Here is a 26,348-nt window from a genome sequence, read left to right as displayed (position 1 = left end):
CCACGGCAGGGACACCTTCCCCGTCCCAGTGCCACCCCTGCCATGGCAGGGACACCTTCCCCCGTCCCAGTGACACCCCTGCCATGGCAAGGACACCTTCCCCGTCCCAGTGACACCCCTGCCATGGCAGGGACACCTTCCCCCATCCCAGTGCCACTCCTGCCACGGCAGGGACACCTTCCCTGTCCCAGTGCTCAGCCCCGTCCGGGGCAGCCACAGCCTCTGCGGCCGGGCTGTGCCAGGGCCTCGCCCCTCAGCGCTCCCAGCCTGGCCCAGGGGCAGCTCCGGGGCCTCCTCTGGACTCGCTGCAGCAGCTCCACATCTGCTGATGCTGAGCTGGGCTTGCTCTGCACGTCCTGCTGATGCTGAGCTGGGCTTGCTCTGCACGTCCTGCTGATGCTGAGCTGGGCCAGGTCCAGGTCCTTGTCCTCAGGGCTGCTCTCGATGCCTGGGTCCCTGGCTGGGCTTGTGCTGGGGAGTGCCCGGACACAGGGCAGGAGCTTCCCCTTGGCCCTGCTGAACGCTGCGGGGGATTCAGGAGCCTCCAGCCTGCCTGGATCCCACTGAATGCCAGCTGGGTTTGCAAGCAGACACACTCCCTTCTGGTTAGCATTTATGTAGTTTCCGTTACATATGAATCTATTTCCATGTCTGTGGATGTATATACAGGATTAAAGATACACATTCTACAGAGATACATATTTTCATTCCTGTAATATATACACATGTATTTCTATAATATATACACATATATTCTGATCATCTCTTCTCTCACATTCCTCTATACATTTTATATATTTAATATATGCATTCTAATAAAATATCTCAGTATGTACAGAGACACAGCCTTTCACATATTTTTATATATCTGCTATATAATATATGGGGATATGTGTATGTTTGGAGAGACACATATCATACATGCACAAACGTGTGTATGTTTTGTTACATCTTTATGTATATGTATCTGGGTTTGTATATATATGTATATCTATATATATGGATATATAGAATATAGAATTTATACATACACATAAAAGACATATCCTTATATAGATAAATACATCTATATATACACACCTATATTTCACTATGTATGCATATTATATATAAAGTATTTAATACATTCTACTTTATATATACACATAAATGCATATATATGTTTATACCCACACCTTGTATATATTCTATGTACATGTATATGCAGGCACACACACGTTTTTAATATATACAAAATGTCATATTCATAATATATACAAAATGTTCATATATATATTCATATATATACAAAGTGTTATATTCATAAGGGGGGTGTGCACACCCCCACCTGTCAGAGTTTGCCTTGCTCAGCCTCCCCCACTCTGCTGTGCTGGCAGCCAGAGCATGGCCAGCCCTGGCTGGGCTGTGCAGAGCCCCCAGCACGGGCAGAGCCCCCCGTGCTGCCCAGCAGGGCTGTGCAGAGCCCCCAGCACGGGCAGGACCCCCCCGTGCCAGCAGGATGCCTGCCAGGAACATCCATTTGAAGGCTGCCCTCAGGTCAGGCCCAGCTGCTGAGGTTTCCCACCATTCAGTTTAACCTTTCTGAAAGGTTCCCAGCGTGGTGCTGGGCTAAGCTGTCTCCCCACTTCTTTTCTATTCATTTATTTTGTCCCTGCTGTTCATTCTCAGATCCATTTGAACTGCTCTGTGAGCTGGACAGCCCAGCTATAAGGAATTAACCCTCCCAGATCTCCAAACTATCCTGAGTGTCATCAGCAAGAGCAAACTTGGGGCCTTTCAACTTTCAGAGAATGACTATTGGCACACACTTCCATGGACCAAACCAGAAGACTCCGTGGTGGATTTCATTTCCAGGACAGATCTACACCACGGCTCAATCTCACCTGGTTTACAGCACACAATACAATGCAAAAATACCACTCACGTTTGTGTTTTGAAGCAACACTCACCACTGCTGGGCTCACTGTAGTATCGACTGACGTAATTATTCATGTCATCCTCTGAAAGAACAGAAAAGCAGCCCTTAGAAGAACATTTATTTCATTAAATGGCTGAATTCTCTGTATGCCCAGAGCCACCTGCTCTGGATTTTTAGGCCACAACGCCTGAATTCACTACACGCCATCCATGCTGTGGCTGCAGCCAGCACAGGGACTGGATTATCCTTTGTCACAGTCTTCTGCAGCAGCAGCCCAGGAGTGAGGCACTTTGAGCTCCAAAGGAAAGGTGCTCTGTGATCTTTCCAGAGGCTGCCGTGGGCTGGCCATTTCCCCTCGCTCTGCAGAGACAAACACAACACTGGCCTTTCCCTGGTCAGCAGGGCCCTCTGCTCCCAGCCAGGGCACACAGACAAACCTGGTATTTATCCTGACAGGCTGAACCAAGGGCACCAACACAGACAGACCCACTGCTGCTGCACACTGACATCCCCAAGTCACCTCCTTCGCCACAGGAGAAAGGGAGGCACCATGTATGATTTTAATGTGTAATTCCCTACTCTCTAAGATAAGGTAGTTTCTTTTCTATTTTGAATTAATGAAGAGTTATTTTGGTGCATATAACACATGCATGTAAGAATACAGCATAATATTAACATTATGCTATTTGTTGGCTTAAAACCCGCTATAAAGAGTTTTACTAATCAAGGGTGTAGTACTAAACTCGTAGTACATGCCTAAACTTCAACAGCAAGGTAAAAATGAAGACACGACCACAGAAGGGAAGGCAGCAGCTCTATTGCATGCACAGATTTTAGATGCTACAGATGACAGAGGGATTTACTGTTATCTTATGGAAAAGCAGAACATTTTACCATTGTGGAAAAAAACATTGTGGTAAGATGGTTCTCTTGTTCTGAGCAAAGGCAAACATTCTGCTAAGAAACAGCATTGGCAGTCCCGGAGAACGTCAGGCTTCCCAGCAACCTGACCTGCCCAATTTGTGGTGGATCTGTGCTCTAAAAGCACTCTCTCCTATTAAGTGCTCTTTTTGATACCATGTTTCAGAAAGCCGTGCTCATCCCTTTGAGCCAGATTTCCTTCGCCCCCTGGGTCTCCGTGGCTACAGTCCTGCCTCATCACAGCACATTGCGGTTTGCAGGTGAAAGAAACAGATGTTTTCTGGGGAACACTTTCCTCACACAACAAGACCCAAACCACCAAGCACTCTGTACCTGAAATAGCTGCACTCATAAGAAGGCAATCTAACCTGACACTGAAAGGAAACATGGTTGTTTTCCTGGTTTCATTAGATCTTAAAAGCTTTTTCAGCCCTTGTTGATCTTTAAATGCCTGCAGTCAGAGGTGTGCTTTGTGCTAATGTCTGAGTTTAAAAAAGAGGCCTCAGAGTAGCTCAGGGCGATGCCACTGAATTAGGAGTACATTGCAAGGCTTTTCAGCTATCTGCTACTAAAATACACTTCATTTCAGTCATGCATAATTGATACTCTCAGTGCCACCAAATCTGCCAGCCATACAGACTCAGAGAATGCCTCTGTAGCTGTACTTCTGGTAGGGCACTTTCAGCATCTTGCAGTCCAATTCTAAGCAGACAAACAAGGAAAACAGCACAGCACTTTGGCTGGACAACCGTCACCCCCTGCCACCTGACAAGAGCCACCAACAGGGGCCTTGGGTGCTCCCAGTACTGTCTGTCCAATGCCAAGACACTTTGGATCAAAGACAAGAAATGCTTGGAGAAGTTAGCTCACCTGCTTTTTGTGTCTTAAAGACAATGCTCAAACCAAGGTTTCCTTAGGAGTGTACGCACTGATTGCCCTGGTCCCCTGTCTGCCAGCTGACAGAATGTACCAGGGCACTGCTCCCAAACACAGCAGCTGTGTCCAAACCAGGCTAGCAGAGAACCAGGCTGCTCCATATGGCAGCAGTGGGCACTGCCAAACACCTGGAGAGGAACTCCAGAAATGCACTGCCCCTGCTCCCTCTGAGCTGTGAGGATGTGGCCTGGCCTGTGTGTGACCACTGCCAAGACTGGGGGAACTCCCAGCTGCCTACTTTAATGTTATTCTGTGATGGCCTTATTAATGTAATTGCTCATCACTGCTGATCTGTTTAGCTATAAATTAAAAATATATGCATAAATATATCCATAGTGCATGTGTATGTAAATATAAAATACATATACTCAACCTTAGTAGTTTCTTATGAATAAAAAACAATAAGGAGTAATGGAATAACAGCAGCAGAATAAATATTTCAACAACAGATTAAATTTCTGAATAATTACATTAAAGCAAACTGACAATTAACAAACTCATTTGAGTCATATGGGAGTCTCAGCTGCTTTGGGCATTGAAGGTTATAAACAATTCCAGTTACCTCCCATTATATTCTACATTGCTGAAAAAAGGAGTTCAAAATAATGCAACAAATACCCAACTGAAAGCACCCATCTGTGCAAATAAAATGGACCCACAAAGCCACAGTTGTGCACAGCACCACAGAACACTGCTGAAGTGATTGTGGGGATTCCCAGATGAAGTCCCTGCTCAGAGTGGGGGTCTCAGGATCAGCTGGTGGCACACAGGGAGTTTGTAGGAGAGAGCAGGGAAGACCAGCTTTTACACAGGGGGCTGAGCACTTGTACTATTTACATTCTACACAGTGTCTTCTGCTGCCAATCTATTCCACTTTCAGCTGCAGAAAGGGAGTTGTCTAAAGAAATACTTAATTCTTCATAATTTTCATGGGGTTTTCTTAAACCTTTTTTTAAATTTCACCACCTTGAAATTTTTAGGATCCAGATTTAATTTTTCTCTTTTTCCTGGAAATAAATCCATCTCCTCCAATGCACAGAAATGTTACCTGCACTTCCTTTTCCAGACAGTGGGGCTGACTCCAACACGATCAGAACTCCCACCCCACAGAAGGGAATGTCTGACTGGGAAGGCTGCTCAGACTCTGCCCCATCTCACATAAATCCAGCCTCCCCTGCACTGTAACCACCCCCCCTGCAAGGCTGCTCACTGCAGTGCAGTCCCATCTCTGCCTGCTGCCCAAATCCCACTTATTGAAAAAACGTGTGGTTCTCAGTCAGGATCTGTCTGACAACCACTGGATTTTGTCTGATGAAGGTTTCCAAGTTGTCTGCTTGTTCTTTTCCTGCAGGACTCCAAACACACACTGCAATGGTTCAGGGAGTAATAAACTACTTAAGAGTACAGTGCCATATAATCTCATCTGACCCAAGAGACAACACTGCAATCTCTTTTTCTTGGCCCCATAAAAACCTAATAAATTTAGTGAAACATATAAATGATATTCCACCCAAGCAGATCTCCTTCAGTTCTAGAATGCCTCAGCAGTGATCTTTAATTGTTTTCATCAATGCCTTCATGAGTGATCTGCAACTCCCCTGCATAAAAGAAAAGGCCTTAAAAAGGGGGTTTTATTTTGAAATATTTAATGATTGGAGTATTTTATTTCATATTTTTATTGCCATTGGTTGTACTGCCTTCTCTCTCTCCAAGCTGAATTTTCTGAACTGGAAGGTTCTTTTTTCTGCTGTGCAGCCTCCCACTGAGGAAGTGAGTCCTCAGAGTAATGTCTTACCCCAACTTCCTTCCAGAAAACAGTCTTTACTAGGAGGTTTTTAAAGAAGCAGATCTTTAATCTGTTTCAACAGGAACCCAGAGCAGCCAGCTGGCACTTTCCAGGAGACTTCCCCTGCCTTTGGTTTGAAGACAGATTGCTACATTACTGCAAGCTGTAGTACTCACACCACTGTTCAATTCACACACATACCCAGTCCCTGCAGAGGCTGGATGGATGCCTGGGCACATGGATATTCCATCTTGAGAGCAACTGTAAAGTCAGCTTGCAGAGAAAACAGAGCAACAGCTTCAGCCTGGTTCTAAGTAAGAAATCAATCTGTGGTCAAAGTCACTGTGCAGAAGGAAATCTGGGATAAGCCACAGGCTCCATTATCAGCAGATGCTGCTGGGACAGAAACCCAGAATCCTGACAACAGTGAGTGAGGCTTTGGGCCTCACTTGAGCAGATGATGCAGCAAGAGCATTGTGAGCTGACTGGAGCACGGCTGGGATGCAGCACAGCTGTGTGTCAGGGGGGCTGTGGGCACAGAATGGCCTGGGGGACTCTCAGTGCTCTTCCCAACCTTGTTTCCAGAGCATGGATCAGCAGATCCACATCTGAGCTGGCTCGGAGGAACCTGGGTTTGTCTCTGTGAAACAGCAACATTTGCTGAATCTAAAATACAAAGCTAAGGAAGAATATGGCTGCCACCAAAACAATCATCAAGAAAAAATTAAGCAAAAGGGAATCAAGAGCAAGCTGTTATAAACTGGCAACAAATAAATGTAATCTGAGAATTAGGAAAAGACTTGTAATACTTCAGAACCCAAGTGTCTGGCAGGGCAGCAGAGGGCAGAGCAATCATGTTGTCATGGGGAGCACCATCTGCTCATGAAAGGGATCCTTATGAAAGGGCTGCATGCTTGGACAGTGGAAAACATTCCAGTTCTGTGTTCCTGTACCTGTCAGCAATGTCTTCACACCTCTTCACGTTAATGATGAGAGACAACTTCACCCTCACAGCTGTGACTGTAGGCTCACCCCTTCTGGAAGTGAGCGGTCTCTTTCCCACCCATTTGGTGACTAAAATACAAGAGCCTGACTCCACTAACTGCACACACATTTCTCTAAGTGTTCCTTAAGGTTTAATTCCTTTGATTCCTGCCTGTCTGGTCATTGCACAGAGGTGCACAGAATGCACAAAGCCTGAAAGAGGCATCTAGAGAGAAGTCAAGCTGAAGTGGTGTGCACTTAGATACTCCATTTCCAGGAGTAGACTTCAAAGTAGGTACATTTCAGCATTTGAAAATAACCATAAACTATTTTTTATCTATTGTTTTGCATTAACAGGGTTCTCTTAGAGCACTAACAGATGATCACCAAAGGAACTGGCTTAGAGTTTAAAAGCTTCCAACCAGCTCAGACTGCCTTGCAAGGAACAACTGACAAAATCCTTTCCAGTGCCCTGCTTTGCTTTCTCAGACAGCTTATGAATAATGTTAAGGGAAGCCCACTGGAGTTCCAGAAGTCTTCATGCTCCCCTCCCAATATCCTACTTTCTTCACTTACAAAACAGTGGGTACCTACAGGGAGGGCAAGCTTTACCTTTCTTTAAAGCATGATCATAAATTGCAGCAGTCCCCCAAAGCAAAAGACTTACTGCTAACCCCATAAAAATGGAAATTTGAGTCAGAATAGTTAAAAAAAGATTTTTGGCGATGTGAAGTTCCGGTTCTTGCTCAAAGGAATAAGAAGGGTGGTATATTAATCTTACAATATGGCAGTACTGTAGAATTTCAAAAACTGAAATGATATATGCAGGAAAATGAGGAATTTCCACTAGGGACTCTAACTCATATGTTATGGGAGAGATTAAAGAATAATAAATTTTGGAAGGAAGTATTAATGGCTAGAGGGGGCACTGTGAACCTGGCATTCCCTGAAGCCTGGAACTTTGTATACCAAACACTAAAAATGATTTGTGCAGAACAAGAAAACTTTAGCTGTTACTCTCACCATGACCAGTTAGATACTGTATGGGGTAAGAAGTCCTTTATAATTTAGAACATCCTTTGTAATTTAGATATTGATAGATAGGATGGTATTTGCCATTACGTGAAATAGCAACCATCTCTGGGAAGAAGAAAGGAGCACTCAGGATATTTCCCTGTTCTCAGAGAAAGGCTGACCACAATGCTCCTGAACATCATTAGCGATGCTGCTGTGCTCTCACAGACAGCAGCTTTCAGCCCAAGCTCTTCACAAACACCTGAAGTGCTCTGAGAGAGCAGCAAATGTCAGAGCTCTGCCCTGGGTTTGCAGCTCCTCCAGCCCTCCCCTTCTCTGGGGTCTATTTGTTTCCTGCTGTTGATACTGGTACCCTTTGACCTGCAGGCTGAAAACTGTTTCAGCCTTCACATTTGTCTGCTCTGGAGATAAAATTCTTGGCAAGAGAAATAAAACCTCAATTCAAAGCAAATTAAAGGTGAAAAAAAATTCCTGCTTCTTTACCATATTGCTTAGGAAATACCATATAGCCATACATTTTCCACAGTGTTATCTCCTGCTGTGTCAGGAGGTCTCTTGGTGAACTCCTCTAAGGAGACAGAAGTGGGAGGCAGCAAGCAGCTCATTGTTCCCAGAACTAGCACAGGACTGGCCTTCAGGAGGAGGTACAAAATATAAGCTGGGGAGCTATGGAACTCTTTCAGAGCCCATTGTCCATCTGACCAGAGCTCTTGCTTCTCCCAGCCTCATACCTACAATTAAGGCACTTTAGATACGAAGAGCAGGAGATCTGCTGAAGGGAAATCTGGGTGAAAACATGCAAATGAAAACTCCCAAATCAGCCAGCACACACACAGCTCTCCTGGTGCAGGTCACTGTGTATTCTTACACAAATTCACTGAGGTGCTGCACGTACCATGTGACACTGGGCTTACCTGACTTAACTTTACTGAATGCTGTAGTAAATGGTTGCACAAAATCTGTGTAAGTACCAGAGACAAGCTACACCTGCCCCTGAGGAGCTTTAACTTATGCACTGTCCCATAAAACTTCTAGGTAGGGAAATGAATAAAAAGTCTCAATGCTTTCTTATTCCATCAGCCCTTCATGGTGAAAAATTTTGCACTGAATGTTTCCATTGTTCAATATAGATGGGGGAAATAAGATTAGCCTGAGATGGAATATCCCATTTTCTCATGCAGTATGTTCTCTAGCCAACTCAAGCTTGCTGGTTTGGCAGAATTCGGAGCTCTCTGAAGACACTGATTTTTTGAAGGCTGACAAAGTTTCATTTGGCAGAAACACTTGCATTCCATTCCATCCCCCAGCCTCAGGTGTTGTATGTAGAGCTAATGTTCTCCCAGAGTACAAAAGAACAGCACATCAGAGCGTGTTCTGCCAAACAGCTGAATCGTGGCTTTGAACTGCCTTCCTCTGACAGTGGAGGTGACCCGGTCCCTCATTTCTCCTCTCCCTAGCAGTGCAATAGGCCATGGCAGGTATGTTCCAGAGCTCGGGAGTGCCAAGTGGCACTCTGAATGATTAGCTTCAGCCCTCACTCTGGAATCCTTAAGAAGAAAAATCATAGCTTAGAGAAAACAGTTGCAAAGCAATCCCTAATGTGGTCTGACACATGGGGTAACTTGCAAAATATAACCCTCGACCCAAAGGTTAAAACACTGGAGGCTGAAGTTCCAGGCAGAGCTGTGGGAAGCCCTGAAGGCAGCAGAGCCAGTATGACTGCAGGAGAGTACAAGAATTGTCTTGTCTGCCTGTATTCTGCAGAGCCCCATCTCCAAGTATTTCACATGCCCCAGCATATGGGGAGATAGGAGATCCCACACCAACTGCATTTGCCCTTCCCACACAGAGGACATGGAGGCACCCTCAGCCATGCCCTGCCTCCACCTGGCACAGCCCAGGCAGCTCTGGCTGACACCTGCACTGCTCAGGAGGGTGCAGAATGACAAGATACTGCCAGCACAGCAAAGGGAGGATGCTGAAAGCGGATCACTGGCAATAAAAGCTGGTGCCAGAGAGCTGGAGAAGAAAGCCCCAGTCAAGATGGGGAGAGAGAACAATGAGGCGGGGCTGGCCCAGGATCCTCACTGCCCAGCAGTAACTGCCTTCTCCAGCTGGGAGCTGAGATTTCCAAATTACACAGAAGCAACCCCTAAGACAGCAAAATAATCCTGGAATGCCATGTGAAATCCTCTGCCTCCACTGCCTGTGCCCGGGGCTGTACACGCTGAACACCACTGCTGTGTCTCAGGCAATCTGAGTTGGGCCCTGTGCTGGCAGCCCCCTGCCATGGGAGACTACCACGGACTGCTGTAAGAACAGGGAATTTCTGTCCAGCTCCCGCCTCATTCCACAGAAACTACTTGTTCAAATATTGTCACCCTAATTTAGGTTCTGACAAGCACTCAAGGCACCTACAAAGACTTTTATGCAATATATAATACAGTGCACAAGAAACATTTCCTCTGGTACTTTTAGATAATCTCCAGGAATTGGAAATTTATTCTGCATATTCTGTATAAATATTTACATATAACATAACTGCACCTGACCCAATATGTGAAGCAATCCATGTTTTCTTATTTGCTCAGTGTCTTTTTTTTTTTTCAGTGAAAAGCACAAATCCCTCTAATCATGTAACCTAAGTGCAGAAATCAATCCTGAAGATTGGGCGTCTACTTTGTTTCAAGTGTGGGCAGCACTTTACAGGAAGACATGAATAATGAGTAATTCTGTTAACCTGGATGTTAGAATGAATACCTTGGACAGAAGAATTTTTAGATCAACCTCCAGAGCACTAAAATTCCAGCAAGCCTCCTTACAGTGTGTGCAACACTCTTGAGTTCCAAACGTAACCCGCAAGGAACACATGCATAAATTAGAATATATCCACTGGGGAAACCTCTGAAATACTAAAAAAAAAAGCGAAATGCATTTTAGGGGTCAGTCTGCTCAACTGGCTGCTTTTAAATACAATTTCATATCAGGAATAATTAATGGCTTTACTGTAGTTAGTGCTTAGATATTATAAAGTGGAAAAAAACAAAACAATTTTCTACATGCTTTCACTACTCTGTAGATAAAGGAGAGGATTATAATTAAAAAATGTCTAACAGCTTTTAAAGTATCTGTGCCTTGAATTCTAAGGAGTTTGACCAACATAAAGATACCGTGCAAACTTCTAATTCCAACAGATTCACAATAATTAAGCTAAGATGCTGGAAGACTAACACACCACTAAGGTGGAAAGTGTTGTCTCCTCTGGAATACTACATTAAAGCAGGAGACATCCTGCACTCCACTGGAAGGGCTGGTGGATCACAGGAAAGGAGCTTTGTCTTTTCCATAAAAAAATTCAGGTCCAGCACTTAGATAGTAAAATCTGATCCAAATAAATGTAGCTGTTGTTACCTCCTGAACCACAGAGCTGCCCAGCAGACCCCCTGAGGCAGCAGAGTGCTCCTTACCGTGGTCACTCAGACATGCAAGCAGGATGCCCACATTGCACTTCCCTCCTTTCCTGGCACTAGTGCTGCCCTGTCCAAAACTGGCAGCTTTAGGGAACTAGTGAGAACACAGCATCCAGGCAAGGCAAGACCCGCAGCTGATGCAGAAGTCCTCTCCAAACCAGAGAAATGCAAGTGGCCAAAGACCAAAAACTGTTTTTCAATGTTCTTCCCAATTTCCCTGCTTTTACCTCTGAGTGATTACCCTTTGGCCAACTTTCATTTGGCTGCTGCTTCTCTGGTGTTTGATGGATCTAACCATGAGGACACTGAGAAGGTACATCGTAGCCATTTTCTTCCCCTGTCATTTCTTTGGCTCTGTTTAGAACCTGCTCCCAAATACAACAGCTCCTGCCACTTCAGAGCAGATGCAGCCTCTCTGCAGCAGTGGGAAACTGCAGCCTGCAGGGAAGCAATGGATCCCTGCAGGAGTGCAGCTGTTCAGTGAGATCCCACTGTGGAGGATCACCTGTGCACTCACCTCGTGCAGGTCGCAGCTCAGTGATGTTCTCGGTGGCTTCATCGTCCGAGTCTTCAGTGGCCACCACCTTGTACCTCTTGCTGCTCTGTTTGTTCAGCACGTGTGGGACCTGCAGTGCAGCCTCTCTCTCTGCAGCCAGGTCCAAATCCTGCTGAGCAAGGTGGGCCCTCAGCTGCCTGATTTCAAACTGGAGGAAAAAACACCACCACAAACTGATGTCATGTGAGCACAGCCAGAAGTTTATAACCTACAGCTGGGGACCTATTACTCATCACTAAACACTACAGGTCTGGTAAAACAAAGAGTGTAGTTGAGCCAAGCTGGTGGTGCTCTCCCAGAACCTGTGTGAGCTGGACTATTGCTCACATAATCTAAAGATAATCACTGGTTTATACTGGTCCTCTCTTTTGCACAGCTGTGTCCTGAAGGTAAGATTTTGGACAATTTTAACAAGTCTTACTGCCCAACCTCAAGTAACCTTTATAGCAAGAGATCAGTTTTAAGAGGCATTTAGGGAGTTAGGTTCATGACAAATTCCCTAACTAGACTTTGTAATGAGGCTTCCAGTGGAGGGGAGCTTCTCTGAGCAGCACCCAGAATGGTTCTCCCTCACTAATTCAACAAGGGGAGGATAATACAGTCCTCTTCTGACTTGAAACCTTCTGTACTCAGCAGTGTGCAGAAAACCCAGAGGGAAGGTTACCACTTTTCTGGCCATTCCTCTCAAACATGTTAAAGAATTTCTGCAGCCACAAGGGGATTTACTCATGACTGGTGTTATAAAGCAGATACCTGAAAAAAAGGAAGCTACCAGGTACAATCTGAATGAGAGATACAGCAGATTTATTTTGTTTTTGATGGCTACGCATCTTCCACAATGCAAGAAGGTAAACAATTTTTTTGGAGAGGCTGCAGAGACCCTTTAAATCCCTTATGTAAGCAGGACAAAACTCCCTGTGCCACACAGCACAGCTGTGGGGCTGCAAGGGAGAATTTCTCTTTAAAAGAGTAACTCTTTAAAATCTGTAATACAGGAGTGACCAAGTCATGTCTAATTCTAGAGTTTGAGAGGGAAACACAAATGAGGTGAGTAACAGGCAAGCATTCAAATATGGCACTGCTGGGCCTCCCCTGGTTCAGGGCCTGCAGAGCCACAGCAGAGCAAGAGGACACGGCAGCTGCCACTCCACACCCACAGCACACGGAATTGGCACCTCCGTGCTGGAAAACTGGTGTGGAACAGCCCTGGCTGAGTGCACCTGCCTGTGCCTCTCACCCCTCAGATGTGACTCAGATCCGCTTCAATGGCAGATTTTGGAACCCATCACCAGACCCCACCTTGTTCCACTGCAGTCAGATGTGGTGCAGACACCGGGGAGGGGAAACCAGACAGAATTTCCACTGATTCAGGAAAGGAGAAGGGGTTCCAGTTTGCCACACCTGCAGACTATCTGCTTTCCAGAGCAGCTGGGAAGGAACTACAGTGACTGGGAGGGCCCATTGCAAGACTCAAATCTAGAAAGCCAAAGGGCAGTTCAAGCTTTCCAGATCCCATTAAAGCAGCTAATCCAGGGCTCCAACAAAGCACAGCTTTTTCTCCATCTGCAATCCAGTGCACAGAGGCCTAGCAGCTGCAGACAGCTGGCTGCAAGTGCTCACTGCTTTTTAACCAAAGGCTTTCTGGCAGTGGCAGTCAGGAGTCAGGTGGAATCAGCAAATGTCAAAATCCTGCCCTGCTCCCTGATTTCCTGCAATGAAGCCTCCATGGCAGATTCCTGCAAGTTGTTATTGTGTTAACCTATTGCTAGGAAGAACTGGCACTGCCAACTCTGTTCCCAGTCAGCCTGATGCATCCTGAGGCTCAAGGAACTTGTGTCAATATGAACGTGGGAATTTCAGGCTATATCCTTGACTTGAAAAAAAAAAACAAATCACAAGGAATACCTTGCATTCCACCTTTAAAGAGAAAAGATACCCTTTCAGTCAGTCCATTGGTTTAACAGAAGAAATGCACTCAAACATAACAGACAAAAAAGAAATTTGGAGATTTTTTCCATGTTGTTTAGCTCAAACATAATTTCTGTTTCTCTATATTTCACCCTTCAAAAACATTCACACATGCCTAATCAAGAAATAACTGTCATTCAAATGCTTAATTTTGGCCTAGAGGTGTGGTACAATTTCCTTTTTTCATGCAAGACAAAAAATCTGGCAGGTATTTTTTTAACACAGATAGACAGAACTAGCTAAAAGTCAGCTCAATAACTATGACGGCATCAGATCCAATTTAAGGAGCTTCAGCATTTACAAAGATTTGCTGAGCATTCTAACAATCAGAAGCCTGAACGCATCACTGCGTTACACAGGTGTGAAGGAGGAGGAGAAATGCGGGAGAGCCCAGACTGCTCCCGCGCACTCCGAGCTCCTGGGGACGAAGCGAGCGTTTCCGACCAGCGCAGACACCGCGAGCGCTCGCGGCACCGCCGGGAGCGCTCCGGGCGCGGCCGCGAGCTCCGCCCGCCGCGGGCCCGGGGCCGCCGCGCGGAACGGCAGCGGCGCGGCGCTGCTGCCACCTGCCGAGCGCGGCGGGAACTGCGGCCGCGCCGCGGGGCTCGGGGACACCGGGACACGGCGGGAACGGGGCACAAGGGAACGGGACACGGCGGGAACGGGACACAAGGGAACGGGACACGGCGGGAACGGGACACGGCGGGAACGGGACAGCGGGAACGGGGCACAAGGGAACGGGACACGGCGGGAACGGGACACGGCGGGAACGGGACACAGCGGGCACCGGGACACGGCGGGAACGGGACACGGCGGGAACGGGACACGGCGGGAACGGGACACGGCGGGAACGGGACACAAGGGAACGGGACACAAGGGAACGGGACACGGCGGGAACGGGGCACAAGGGAACGGGGCACAGCGGGAATGGGACACACCGGGAACGGGACACAGCGGGCACCGGGACACAGCGGGAACGGGACACGGCGGGAACGGGAACACACCAGGAATGGGAACACACCGGGCACCGGGACACAGCGGGAACGGGACACGGCGGGAACGGGGCACAGCGGGCACGGGGCACAGCGGGCACCTGGACACCGGGCACAACACACCGGGCACCGGGACACAGCGGGAACAGGACACACCGGGCACGGGAACACACCAGGAATGGGAACACACCGGGCACCGTGACACAGCGGGCACAGGAACACACCGGCACGGGAACACACCGGGCACCGCGACACACCAGGCAAAGAACACAGCGGGCACCGTGACACAGCGGGCACCGAGACACAGCGGGCACCGTGACACAGCGGGCACCGAGACACAGCGGGCATGGGTCACACCGGCACAGGAACACAGTGGGCACCAGAACCTGGGCACCAGGGTCACTGTCTCACAGATACCAGATCTGGGTGCCCTGCCACAGACACTGGATCCGGGCACGGCTGGCCTCCTGTCAGGGACAAGAAACGGGATTTTCATTCCTAAAGGGCATGGATCTACAGAGCTGATTGGTTCAGTAGGAGCTTTTTCCTAACCATTATCCCAGGATCCTACAGATGCTGGAACACAGCGTCAGCCACTCAAAGCAACCCCCTAAAACAAAGGTTAACTCTAAGGACATTTTCCTTACAGGTGAAATGCAGCGAGAGCTGCATGAGCAAATGAGGTTGTAGGTGCTTCTGACTACTGAAGATTATACTGCACACTGAGCTTGGGCAGTTCTAATGTGTACAAGAGCTAATGAGATTGCTCTGCATTCAGGCAGTCCAGGGCAGCTAAAACAAATCATTAGGAGGTATATATAAGAGTCTTTTTAAGGTAAAATTCTGGGCCAAGGTAACATGTCAAATTTCTATTTGCAGCAGCAGCTGATGCAGCGATCTGAGCGAACACATGGACTGAGGAACCCACGGTCTGTACTTCCAGGTACACCATTCTTCCCTCAGCCTGTAGGGCAGAAGCACACTGCACATATCATCACATGACCAAAAAAAGGCATATAAACTTAAACACATGCTTTGATTTGCTTAAATTAACTCATAGGTATCAGCTCTGTGGAAGAACTTTGCAAATCTCTAAGAGAGCCAGGGAGCAAAAAAATGCTCATAACTTGTGACCAAGGAGACAAAGGTAAACCACACCTCCTGATACCTATGACATTCATGTTCCTTAATTACACATACTTTGGTAGCTTCTGGTGGGTATTTACCAATAAGTCCCAACATACTCTGTAATGGAAAAAATATTTTTGAAAACTTCATAGAATCCCAGCATAATCTGAAGTGAAATGGAACTGGGAGGGCCATCTAATCCAACACCTTGCTTTAAGCAGCTCCATTTAGCTCAGGCTGCTGAAAGCCTGTCCTCTCAAATTCTGACTATCTCCAGGCTGTGTGTACACAGCACCACCTCCCTGGCAAGATGCTCCAGTGCTTGCCCATTCTCATTTTCATTGTTATCGTATTTCACAGGAAGTTTGCACATTCCATGCTTGTGTACTGTCACTGTGCACCTCTGAGAACTGTCTGGGTACACCCACCATGATGGAGCTGAAAACGGCAACAAAGGTGTAATACATGTAGCTGATGTGAAAATACACTTAATTACCAAGAAAAAGGGAGATACAGAATGCTTCACAGAAGAATGAGTAACTAGATTGTCTGGCATGAAGAGAAAGTTAATCAACAAATTTAAACTACCGTTTTCAAAATCTGTTACACATCCTCTTGCACCACAAACCTGGCAATATTTTGTCAGGAAACAAACCAGAAATAATTATGGGGCACTCCTGGGCACTTCCTCACTCAAATAATGAATTAGGTGATTATTTCTAAGCAGGTAAATTGACAGACCTACCCAGAGCTCTAGATAACATCTCCTTTCACATGCCTGGTTTTATTAAGTGGGCCACCCATCCTAGCTGATATTTTGTAATACACATGTAAGACTTGAAAAGAGACTTAGCAGTGAATCATGGAGTACTTCCCTTTAATGGTCTAACAACAGAGTAGGATTGACATCGTTTCTGAGAGATCAATGAACATTTTAGCCAGAAGCTTACTTGTGTCTAATGCAGGAGCAGTATCTTTGCTCAATTCTATTAGTGCTGTCTGTACAGAATGCCCTACCCTAAAGTCATCTGCCACTGGGATACAATCCAGTGTTTATTTCCATTAGTTTAGCCATTGTTGGTAACCATAAAAATCAGGATACAGTTGCAAACTAATGATTTATGGGTAGAATAAAGCACAGGATGACCTTGGCTGCCTTCCATCCACCAAGAAAATGACTGGTAGTTAGAAATAAATTAAAATTATTGCAAGAGGATAGCATATGTTATTTCTCCAATAGGTAATTTTACCAGCTAAATAGGCCTGCCACTAAACTGGCAGCTGCTGTACAAATTATATTCCAAGATAAAAAAAGAAATTACGGCTCCTGTAATTGTTGCAGTACTAAGAATGCTGAAAACCCTAGCTCTATAGGAACTGGCACAAAAGGAGCTCTGGTGTGATAAGGCTGAGCACATACTCCTGGGCTGGGCTGTGCTCAGGTGAACGACTCTTCTGAAAGCTAAGCAGAAAAGATCAGGTAAATATATCTATTGTCACAAATGGAAATTCCTTTACAGGTGATTCCAGAGGAAAAAAGCAATCTTCCCTGACTGGAATTTGTAGCTAATGAAACTTTAGAACTTTGTTTTGCAATTTAAGTTATTCTGATAAAACCATCAGCAATATACTCTGCATATTCTTGACAGTGACTGCAGTGAGACTTCTTTTCCTTTCACATTTACCCATTTTTAGAAATTCCTCATGCTCCATTCCTGTTTAAGAATCTCTTTTTTTGGCCAATGGAGGATAAATAAAAAGCAAACTATTCAAACAGTTGCAGTGGGGTACTACAGAGAACAAGGTGGTGGCCTGTGCAAGTATAATTTATAAACATATTCTGTTTTTCATATGTACAGATAGCCAAAAAGAAGCATGTGGAAAGAGTTTCCATGTTTGCAAAAGTACATCTCCAATGTCAGTCAGGAATAGAAATGTACTTTACAGTTGTGATACCCCATCACTGGTCAAAAAAACCTGACAACTGACAAAAGAAAGAGACTTCAAAAAGATGAAGGGAGGTTGTATCTTTGCTGCTTTTAATTTTTAAAGAAGTCCTGGTTTTGTCTGCTTAACATTAAGCACCAGCTTCAAATCAGCATGGGACTTCTCAGAGAACCAGCCACCAATTATTTTTGTTTTAAATCCCAAGTAAAACAGGCTAACTATTTTTCCCAATTCCTCTAATGAAATAATTACTTTGCTTGAGACTTTCAAGATCATTTCATCTGCAGAATATGCCAGACCCTGAGAATTCTAACCCCAATTGCCTGAGCAGCAGCAAAGCAGTAAGAAACCAAACACAGGATCTCAGAAAAGGAAGCACTGGGAAACCTTTCCACCAGGAATGTTCTCAGTCCCATCTCTAACTCCTGAATAAATGCAAACCACCAGCATGGTCACAAAGGTGCAGCACAGGGTGCTGCTGGGCTGCAGGGCACCACGGTGTCCCTGGGACAGCTGGCACCTCACGGACAGGGCAGCCTGGAACCCTCCTGGCTGCTGCTCTGCTCTGGGCACAGCCAGACTGCTGCAGGCAAACCTTCCCTCAGAAACAGACAAGCACATGGAAACACCATGAGCCAGCAATCCTTTAGAAAGCTCAGGAAAGATGATCAAACGAAAAAGCAAAAACCTGGCAGAATTTTAGATATTAAATACCATTAGAAGCCATTTTTCCCAGCAGATGCTGTATACAACATTAATGTGACTATTGTAATGCTGACAACTTTTTCTTGAATGAATTACAAAGCTAATAATTTACAAATAAAGGATGCGGTACTTCTGTCAATGTCTTATGTTACTAACTGCAGCAAATTAGTACATTTACCTGATATTATGCAGCTGAGACAGTTGTTTGGCAGCAAGTCAGGCCAGTAAGAGGGATTTAGCATGCTGTCATCTTTCTATAGACTGTGCTTTTCCATAGCAGATGACACTTGAAAGCTGCAAGAGAACCTGCTCTGTTTTCTCAGGCTTACTCCTCTACCAGTGCAGCATTTCTTTGTTTGATGTACAGGTTGTAACCATCAAAGCTCAGATTTAGGGTGACTCTGGTCAGACATTCAGGAGTACCTGGCTCAGAATGAAGAGCAGCAAGAGCTGTTTCTGAACCCCACCTGGGATAATGAGCCCACCTTTACTCAGACTATGAAACAGTAACACCAAAAATTGTTTAGAGATTGAGAGTGTTATCTGTCTGTATAGCAAAGTTCCTAAAAAAACAAATGTTTTACAATTTATGCTTGTCAAGAACTTTAATATGGTCTGACAGACAAAATACTGCACTGGAACTCAAGAAATCACCAATTTGCTTAATGGGTTTGGTGAAGGGATAACCTCACCCTTGTAAAATGGAGTGTATACCATTTACCTGGCAATTTCACAACCTTGACAGAACCCAAATCACTAAGTATCATTGTGCAAGGTGTTATGAAGAGGACTGCAGTTTTGCCACCAAAGACAATATAGTTGGCACTTACTAATTTTTGCCAGAAGCCAAGCCTTAGGTTTAGAACTTAGTTATGGTTAATATGAGTGACCCAAAACCAGCATTATGAAATGACACAGTGTCTACAGCTCTTCCTAAAGCATCACAGAGACAAAGCAACTTACCACCACCAGCAGTTCATTGCAGAATCCTAAGCTGACATCCAGGAGATCTGGACTTAAACCTAAAAATCTGATTGGGGACCTAAATACTGATGGTTTTGTATTTCAAAAGTACCTGCCACAAGCCAGGAGTGGTAGTTAAAGTTAGAAATCTCCAGGATTTATTTGGACTATATCTCATAGTTCCCGTTTCACTGAAACAAGAAGTAAATCACCTGGGGATCATCCTGTTGTTATCTGATGGTCACCTCAACACTCACTTATCCCGAGCCTCAACATCCATCCCTGCTTTCTACTTTAAAGTAAGTTAGTCAAGAACTCATTTGCATAAGACAAATGGCAAAATCCCCTGGCTCATTGCCCCAAAATGGTTTTACACCTTTTTCATGTAAAATATATTCACTTCAGATATTTCAAACTTCACCTTCCCTTACCTCTAGACTGATTCAGTGAACATCTGGGGGCCTGGGAAGAGTCTTAAATCTTAACTTTCTTCCAGGAACTACAAGCTTCTACTGTAACATTTTGAACTTGCCAGGAGTCTGACTGACCTACAGGGAAGCTGCCTCTTGCATTTAAAGCAGGGAAATTAATTTTTTTTTAACTGCACATCCTTTTCCTAGTAATACTAGCTGCAGTCTCCAACAATGGGTTTTGTATGTTAATACTATGTCAAGCTAGCTGTACTCATTTAATAAATGACATACTGGAACCATTTATTTTCTGTTGCTCACATTTGTTTTCCTCACCTCCAAGAACATAAGCCCAGCAGCAGAGGCAGCTGATTGCTGTTTGACAAATACCATGCTGACAATATCCTGGCTGCAGCTAATGCTTCCTTTGCACTGAGACCTGTCACCCCACAGCACAAGTCCCAGTAGTACTTCTCAAAGCTCAGCCTGCAGCAAGTACATTGAACTGTTTGACTTGTCTTGACAAGATATATGTAAATAAAGACATTACTGAACTTTACCCCTTGTTCTTGGCAGATCTGGGTTAGTCTTTCCAGCTGCTCATCTTGAATAACTTTTGCCTTCTCATACTGCTGAATCATCATCTCCATCTCCACTTTCACTGGAAGGACATATGCTGGAAAACACAAATAACACTTAAAGCAACCCAGCTGTGATTTGCTTTTTTATCAGGAAGAAAACCTTTACAGGCCAAAGAACATAATCCCTTTCCCCTGCATCCAGAGAACTAGAGTATTTCCAATAGAAGTAGCACTAGAGTACATTCTTCAGGGAAGGATTTCCAGCATTGGAAATGCAGGGTCTAGATATTGTTTGGTCAGACCTTTATCTGCCTGGCTAAACTGAAATGCATGCTGCCTGCTCTTCTCAGATTCCGTGCTACTAGAGCACTTCCCCAGTGTTTACCATGGATTTCCTGAATTACTGGGTAGGAAGATTTTCTCTTTAGAGTCAGTCCCATTTCCTCTAAACCTGAATAGCACATCTCCCTCAGGAAAATAACTATTCCAGAGTCCTAACCATTTAATTCCTAGACTTTGTGGTAAGAAATCAATCCTTAATGGACACAGCAGACTAAGAAAGATATTTTGAAGAAAGAGGGTATTTATCTTCTATGGCTTTTCAAGCTACAGTCCAGTTTTCAATACGTTTTCTGAATGGCTCTAAAAACTTTGCTCCTGTCTTAACTATGGCAAACTCACACTGATCAGAAAAGCTGGTCAACACATACCACAATTAAAGTTTTCTGAAGCTACACAAAATCCTGAAATTTTCTTTTATGCTTCAATCAGAGGGCTATGACCTCTCCTGAACTATGAATACAAAGTTTTCTGGGCATTTAAACCCAAAATAACAACTTTGATTTTTCACACATGAGCAAAATGGCCATTCATTTATTTCTTTTCCCTAAGCTGCCTGAAGCTGCTGAGCACACAATAACCTACACTAAAGTCCTTGCTTCCAGGCCAAGCTCTCTGCAACCTTGACTTCCTGGGGCCTTTTCATCTCCCCTGGTACATCCCCACAGAGGTCTGTGCAAAACACCACAAATATGCACTTCATTTCCAGGATGTACAGCACTGCAGAGAGCACCTCCTGCTGGGAATCCCCAGGGCAAGAAAATCCTCCTGGAATCTGACACAAAACTTATTTAGAAAATAAAGTCCCAAGACAGAGCTTGCTGTATGGTTATGAGGAGGGTGCAGCAAATATCAGCAAAGCAGAGAATCAATTATTTTGCAGAATCAGCAATGAGAGCAGGAGACATAAAACAAGTCAGGACATTTACTTTACAGGACAGGGGATGGTGCCTAACAGGAAAAGAAACCAATAAATTATAAAGGCTCCTAGACAGCAGGAGATACAGACAAGATCTCCAGACCTACTCTCCTCCATTGGAGTCATAACTCTCTTCTGTTCAGTGCTAGCAAAATATAAGAGAAAGGACAATGATAGGAACAGTGGTAGTAAGTAATCTCTGTATTTTTAAAACCTCTTTTTCCCAGCCTGCCAGGTGATGCTTGGAGTCACAAGCTGAGTCCCCACTCACCATCAATGATCCTCTTCACTCTCCATATCCGCAGAGTGATGATAAGGCTGATGGCATCCCACGGGCTGCTGGGGCCGTTAGCCACGGTTGAGGCCACCATTGGTGCCAAGGACAAGATTATGATAGCACCATCAAACACCTAGAGAGAAATCAGTTTTTTCAAACCTCTCCTTAAATCATATCCCTATCATTCCTCTTTGAAATCTTGAAGGACTCCCTCTTTGTCCAAAAGAAATGCAATGATGTACCTATTTGAAAGGGATATGAGAGGTGGCCAAGCCACAGAAAGGCTGCATCCTTTTTAGGTAGCACAACAAAATTCCTCAGTGCTTTTTATGAGGTGAGGAGACTGTGGTGGAAGGGAAGGGGGAGAGAAAGGTATTTGGAAATACTGGCCAAAATCCCCAAGGAGAATTGATAGTCTAAATGTTATTACACCAAAGTGTTTTATCATCACTGGTATTTATTACCTGTTACTTGGCATAATGTCATCTAAAAAAAAAAATGCAGTCCCTGCCCATAGATCTTACTGTCTAAATGAAGAGATCAAGAAGACAAGTAGAAAAAGATGGAGCCAAGAGACTTGGTGGCTTCTGGCCATGTCCTGACTACACAACATGTGTGGGGATGGTTGTGTACCTAACCAGAAAGACTGCCTGCTCTCACTTTTATGGGGCAGTGTGGAGTTTGACAATTGGGACTGTTCTGAATGATTTATGTGACACTGGCTGCATTGGGATTAGATCAGAAAAAGCAATTGTGCAAAGCATGAGACAGAAATGAGCTAGTAAATGTGTTCCAGAGCAAAGTGGCAGCAGTGACGTGTCTGTCCCACACTGGCCCAGCAGAGCAGAACAGAGCACCACGTTCTCATTCCTGCTGAAACTCTCCCCTGCTGCCAAGGCCTTTGATTAACTGTTTCCATAAAGAGGTGGGGCACAGATTTTTATAAGAACTACTTATTCAGAACTGTGTATAACAATTCAGTGTATTGAAAAGAAATACTTCTTTCTGCAGCCACTCAATGGGCAGTAAAAAATATCACTATTCCAAATTACCAAGATGAATTATCAGAAACTTCTGCATTTAGCCTTAGTAATAAAAAACCCTGACTCAACTATTTAAGTTTCATTTCATTTTTTTGGCAAAACAAGTTAAAATGTTTACAACTTAATTACAAAAATAATGCAAGTCTCTAGAATGATTATGCTCCAAGAACACCCAGATTGTATTCTGGTTTTTCCTGCCCAGTAGTGGTTTATGAGGCAGTATCAAGAAAGAGCTTTTAATTTTCCTGATCTCCAAATTTCTGCTCAGATTTGGATTATTTATTATTTATTACCCACGAATTTATTTTTCTTTTTCTACCAGAGTATATACATACTATGTAATTTTTAATTTGAGGTACTAATTACAGTGTTTATCAAAACAATTTCTCAGTAAAAACAGGAGTTTTGCCAAACTAGTTTTACTACCAGGAAACTACATGCAATTTTCAACTAACTCAATAATTCCAACTCAATTATGGCAATGAGTTAATAAAACTGAGGTAACAATTTTTACATCTCAGAGCAGCAGTATTGTCAGTTAGACCAGCACAGGTCTAACAACAAAAGTCACACAAAGAGCAAGAAGGCCAAAATCACTCCCTTCATAAAATATTTTCAAATATTGCAATCTTCTGAGTCTCTCACAGAAAAAGGGACTCCATCACTCAGCTATGGATAATGCACATAATGAGAAGAATGTGTGTATTCATCTGCCTTAAAAGATATTGTATTGCACCAGATTAATAACAAAGCCATCTAAAGCAGTTCTTCATGGTCTTTCTGGGCTGCCTGGAAAACAGTACCAGAAGAAAGAGCTTACCTCTATTTTGTTTTCAATGTAATCCCATATGCCAAGGACCACAATCCTCAAAATAGTCTAGTAAAATAGATTAGGGGGAAAAACGATTATGAATGTTATTGCATTCTTAGATAAACATTTAGCTCTTTACTTATTTAAGGAATAATTTTTTGTCTTATTTAAGCAGTATACATTTCTTCTAAATAATAATCAAGTTCTAGAAATGGCTAAACTGCTATATTAAAAAAGCAGATATTGCTTCCCAACCAGTATATTGATTTAGTAAAACCTTCGCAAACAAGTTCCAAGTTCAAATGCTCATCAGTCTTTCCATCTTCCTAAAATTCTGCTTTCAGATTTGTGTGATTTAGATTACCAACCCTCCCCAGCCTCCTGACCCAACACTATATAAGATTCACCATGGGGCTCCCTCAGTCAGAATGGGGTAAAATTCTCTTTTCTGGCTATCTTTGATATGCCAGTGCTTACTGATGTTCTAAGAGAAGAGGCCCTATCCTGTCCTGATGCCTAAAGGTACTGAAATTTCATCAGCCTGAAGAGCAGATGGAATTTAAGGCAGTTGCTTTATTACAGGATCCCAGAAAGTCATGGGATAAGGGAGAAAAATATCTCTGTGATCCTTCTCTATGAAGCAAAACATCAATATGTAGCCTCAACAGCTAAAAAAGAGGAATAAAAGGAATCAAACTACAGAATGAACCAATGGTGAATTCCTATTAAAAATCCAATCCTGATTTTTAATTTGGCTTTCAGAAGACACAATAAAAGAAAAAAAATCCATCAGTCAACTTGCAATTGATATTGAACTCACATAAAAGCCTAATTGGTAGGGATGTTTCCTGCCAACGGCAACAAGGTCAGACTTTGACAGACAAGAAGAGTCTACCTGCAGCTGGGAGCCCTACAAGGGCCACCAAAATGCCACTTTCTCCATTGAAGAACAGCATAATGACTTAGTGCTCAGCAGGTCTACATGTGAGGGGGTGATTATGCCCAGAATTGTGCAGAAAAAAGTGACTCTGATGAATACATGTATCTCCTTTCCACTACAAATACAAATCTTAAATCCCAAGCAGCTCTGAAGTGCTGCCAAACATACCAGCAGTACCTAATTGCAGAACAACACTGAAATTTTTGGTAGTGTTCCTGTGCATGGTTTTGCCAACCCCCATGAGCCTCAGCTGGCCCCATGCTTCAGCTGGCCTGGGATGATTGCGCTCCCTTCTCCTGGCACTGCAAACCTGGATAACAGCACTTACCCCTGCTCTGCCCAGGGGGACACTCCTGTGGGGCAGATGGTGCCTCCAGAGCCCAGCAGCACCAAGGAGGAGGAAAGTGAACCAGCCAACACCTCAGAAATGGGGTATGCAAAGGTACAGGCCAAGGCTGGCTGAGAAATGGAGGCACAAGCCCGAAGACATAATGCAGCATCCTCTTTCCTCTACAAAAAATGATGATACTATACAGAGACAGCAAGATCCACCAACGCTGCCAGTCTGTACTCCTAAAAACACTATACTTCCAAACCACTTCACAAACACAGCATGGGAGTAAGGCTCTCTCCATAATAACCTACAAATAAACCTCAAGGTTAATTTATTATGTGGAGGAAGAGGTGCAGAAGAGCAGGTGCTCAAGTCCCTTAATGACCCCAGACTGGCCAGCATGATGTCATCTGACACAGGCACAAGGTGTAAGTGCCAAGGCACTCCTGCAGCCACAGCTCAGCTCCTGAGCTTAATTCTGCCAGGAAAAGCATCCCAGCTCCTCTCCCTCACTCCCCACCGAGGAGCTGCACAAAAGGCTGAAGAACAAGCTACTTGTGAGCCCCTCAGTTCAGCTGTATCAGTTATCTGGGGTCCATACAGGTTCCACAGCAGGCAGCCATGGGGAAACACATGAGGACAAGCAGAGCCTTCTATAAAGCTCAGGGCACCACCTTTCCTACAGCCACCCTGCTGGGAGCACAGCTCATGCTCTGCTATGCTTGGGCAGCACTTATGAAGTGCCAGGTCAATACGAACACAGGATTGCTGAGCACTTAACAACTTTACAGAAACTGAGGGTGAAAGTTTTCCTTCCTTTAGACAGGTGTGCACAAAGGTATTTTCACTGAAATGAGGCATATCTGCACAAAGAAAATAGAAACACTGCCTCACAACCCTAAATAAGATTTAACATCTGTCTGGTGAGGGAACACACAAAAGTATTTTCCTTCCTGCCTTTTTAATTCCTGACTGCAGCATTTAAATCAGACTGTGCTACTGCCACGTTAATGGGTGTGAGCAGTTCCAAGGGCTGGAAGCTAACACAAATGTTTTCATTGCCACTCTGCTGCTGTGAATCAGCACAAGTCAGCAGTGACTGGAAGTCTACTTGGCAGACATTTAATGCAGGATTGGGTGTTGGTGTCCCACACAACATGCCCACCTTGGCTCTCAGCTCGAGACACTACACGAAGGGGAGCGTAAGGGTGAGATAAGCCAGCTCCTGCCAGCCCAGGGGCACACCCTTCAGAACCAGCTGGACACAACTGAGGGTAAGCTTAGAAAACATTTATTGTGCATGGAAGCTCTTCAAGCTGTGCACCAGCACTGTCACTCTTAAAACAGCTCATCAGCACTGAGGTGCCAGGAGCTAGGAAAGGCAG

General features: G+C 44.6%; 1 protein-coding gene across 3 annotated transcripts in view; it reads right to left on the bottom strand.

Moving 5' to 3' along the window:
* The window catches only part of TMEM266 (transmembrane protein 266), an 83,301-nt gene that overhangs the window by 6,367 nt on the left and 50,586 nt on the right, over positions 1 to 26,348 (bottom strand). For 2 of the 3 annotated variants that reach the window (XM_077785832.1, XM_031505763.2), the window contains 5 exons: positions 23,699 to 23,755; positions 21,830 to 21,968; positions 20,280 to 20,395; positions 11,568 to 11,754; positions 1,950 to 2,000 (listed from right to left, as the gene is read on the bottom strand). In XM_077785832.1, the coding sequence (XP_077641958.1) occupies positions 1,950 to 2,000; positions 11,568 to 11,754; positions 20,280 to 20,395; positions 21,830 to 21,968; positions 23,699 to 23,755 (550 nt within the window). The remainder of the gene's footprint in view (positions 1 to 1,949; positions 2,001 to 11,567; positions 11,755 to 20,279; positions 20,396 to 21,829; positions 21,969 to 23,698; positions 23,756 to 26,348) is intronic. The other variant, XM_021543404.3, reaches the window with a different exon arrangement.

Source organism: Lonchura striata, chromosome 11 (genome assembly GCF_046129695.1).
Source record: "Lonchura striata isolate bLonStr1 chromosome 11, bLonStr1.mat, whole genome shotgun sequence".
NCBI lineage: Eukaryota > Metazoa > Chordata > Aves > Passeriformes > Estrildidae > Lonchura > Lonchura striata.
Note: the sequence above shows the minus strand (reverse complement) of the source record. Positions and strands in the feature narration are given on the sequence as shown.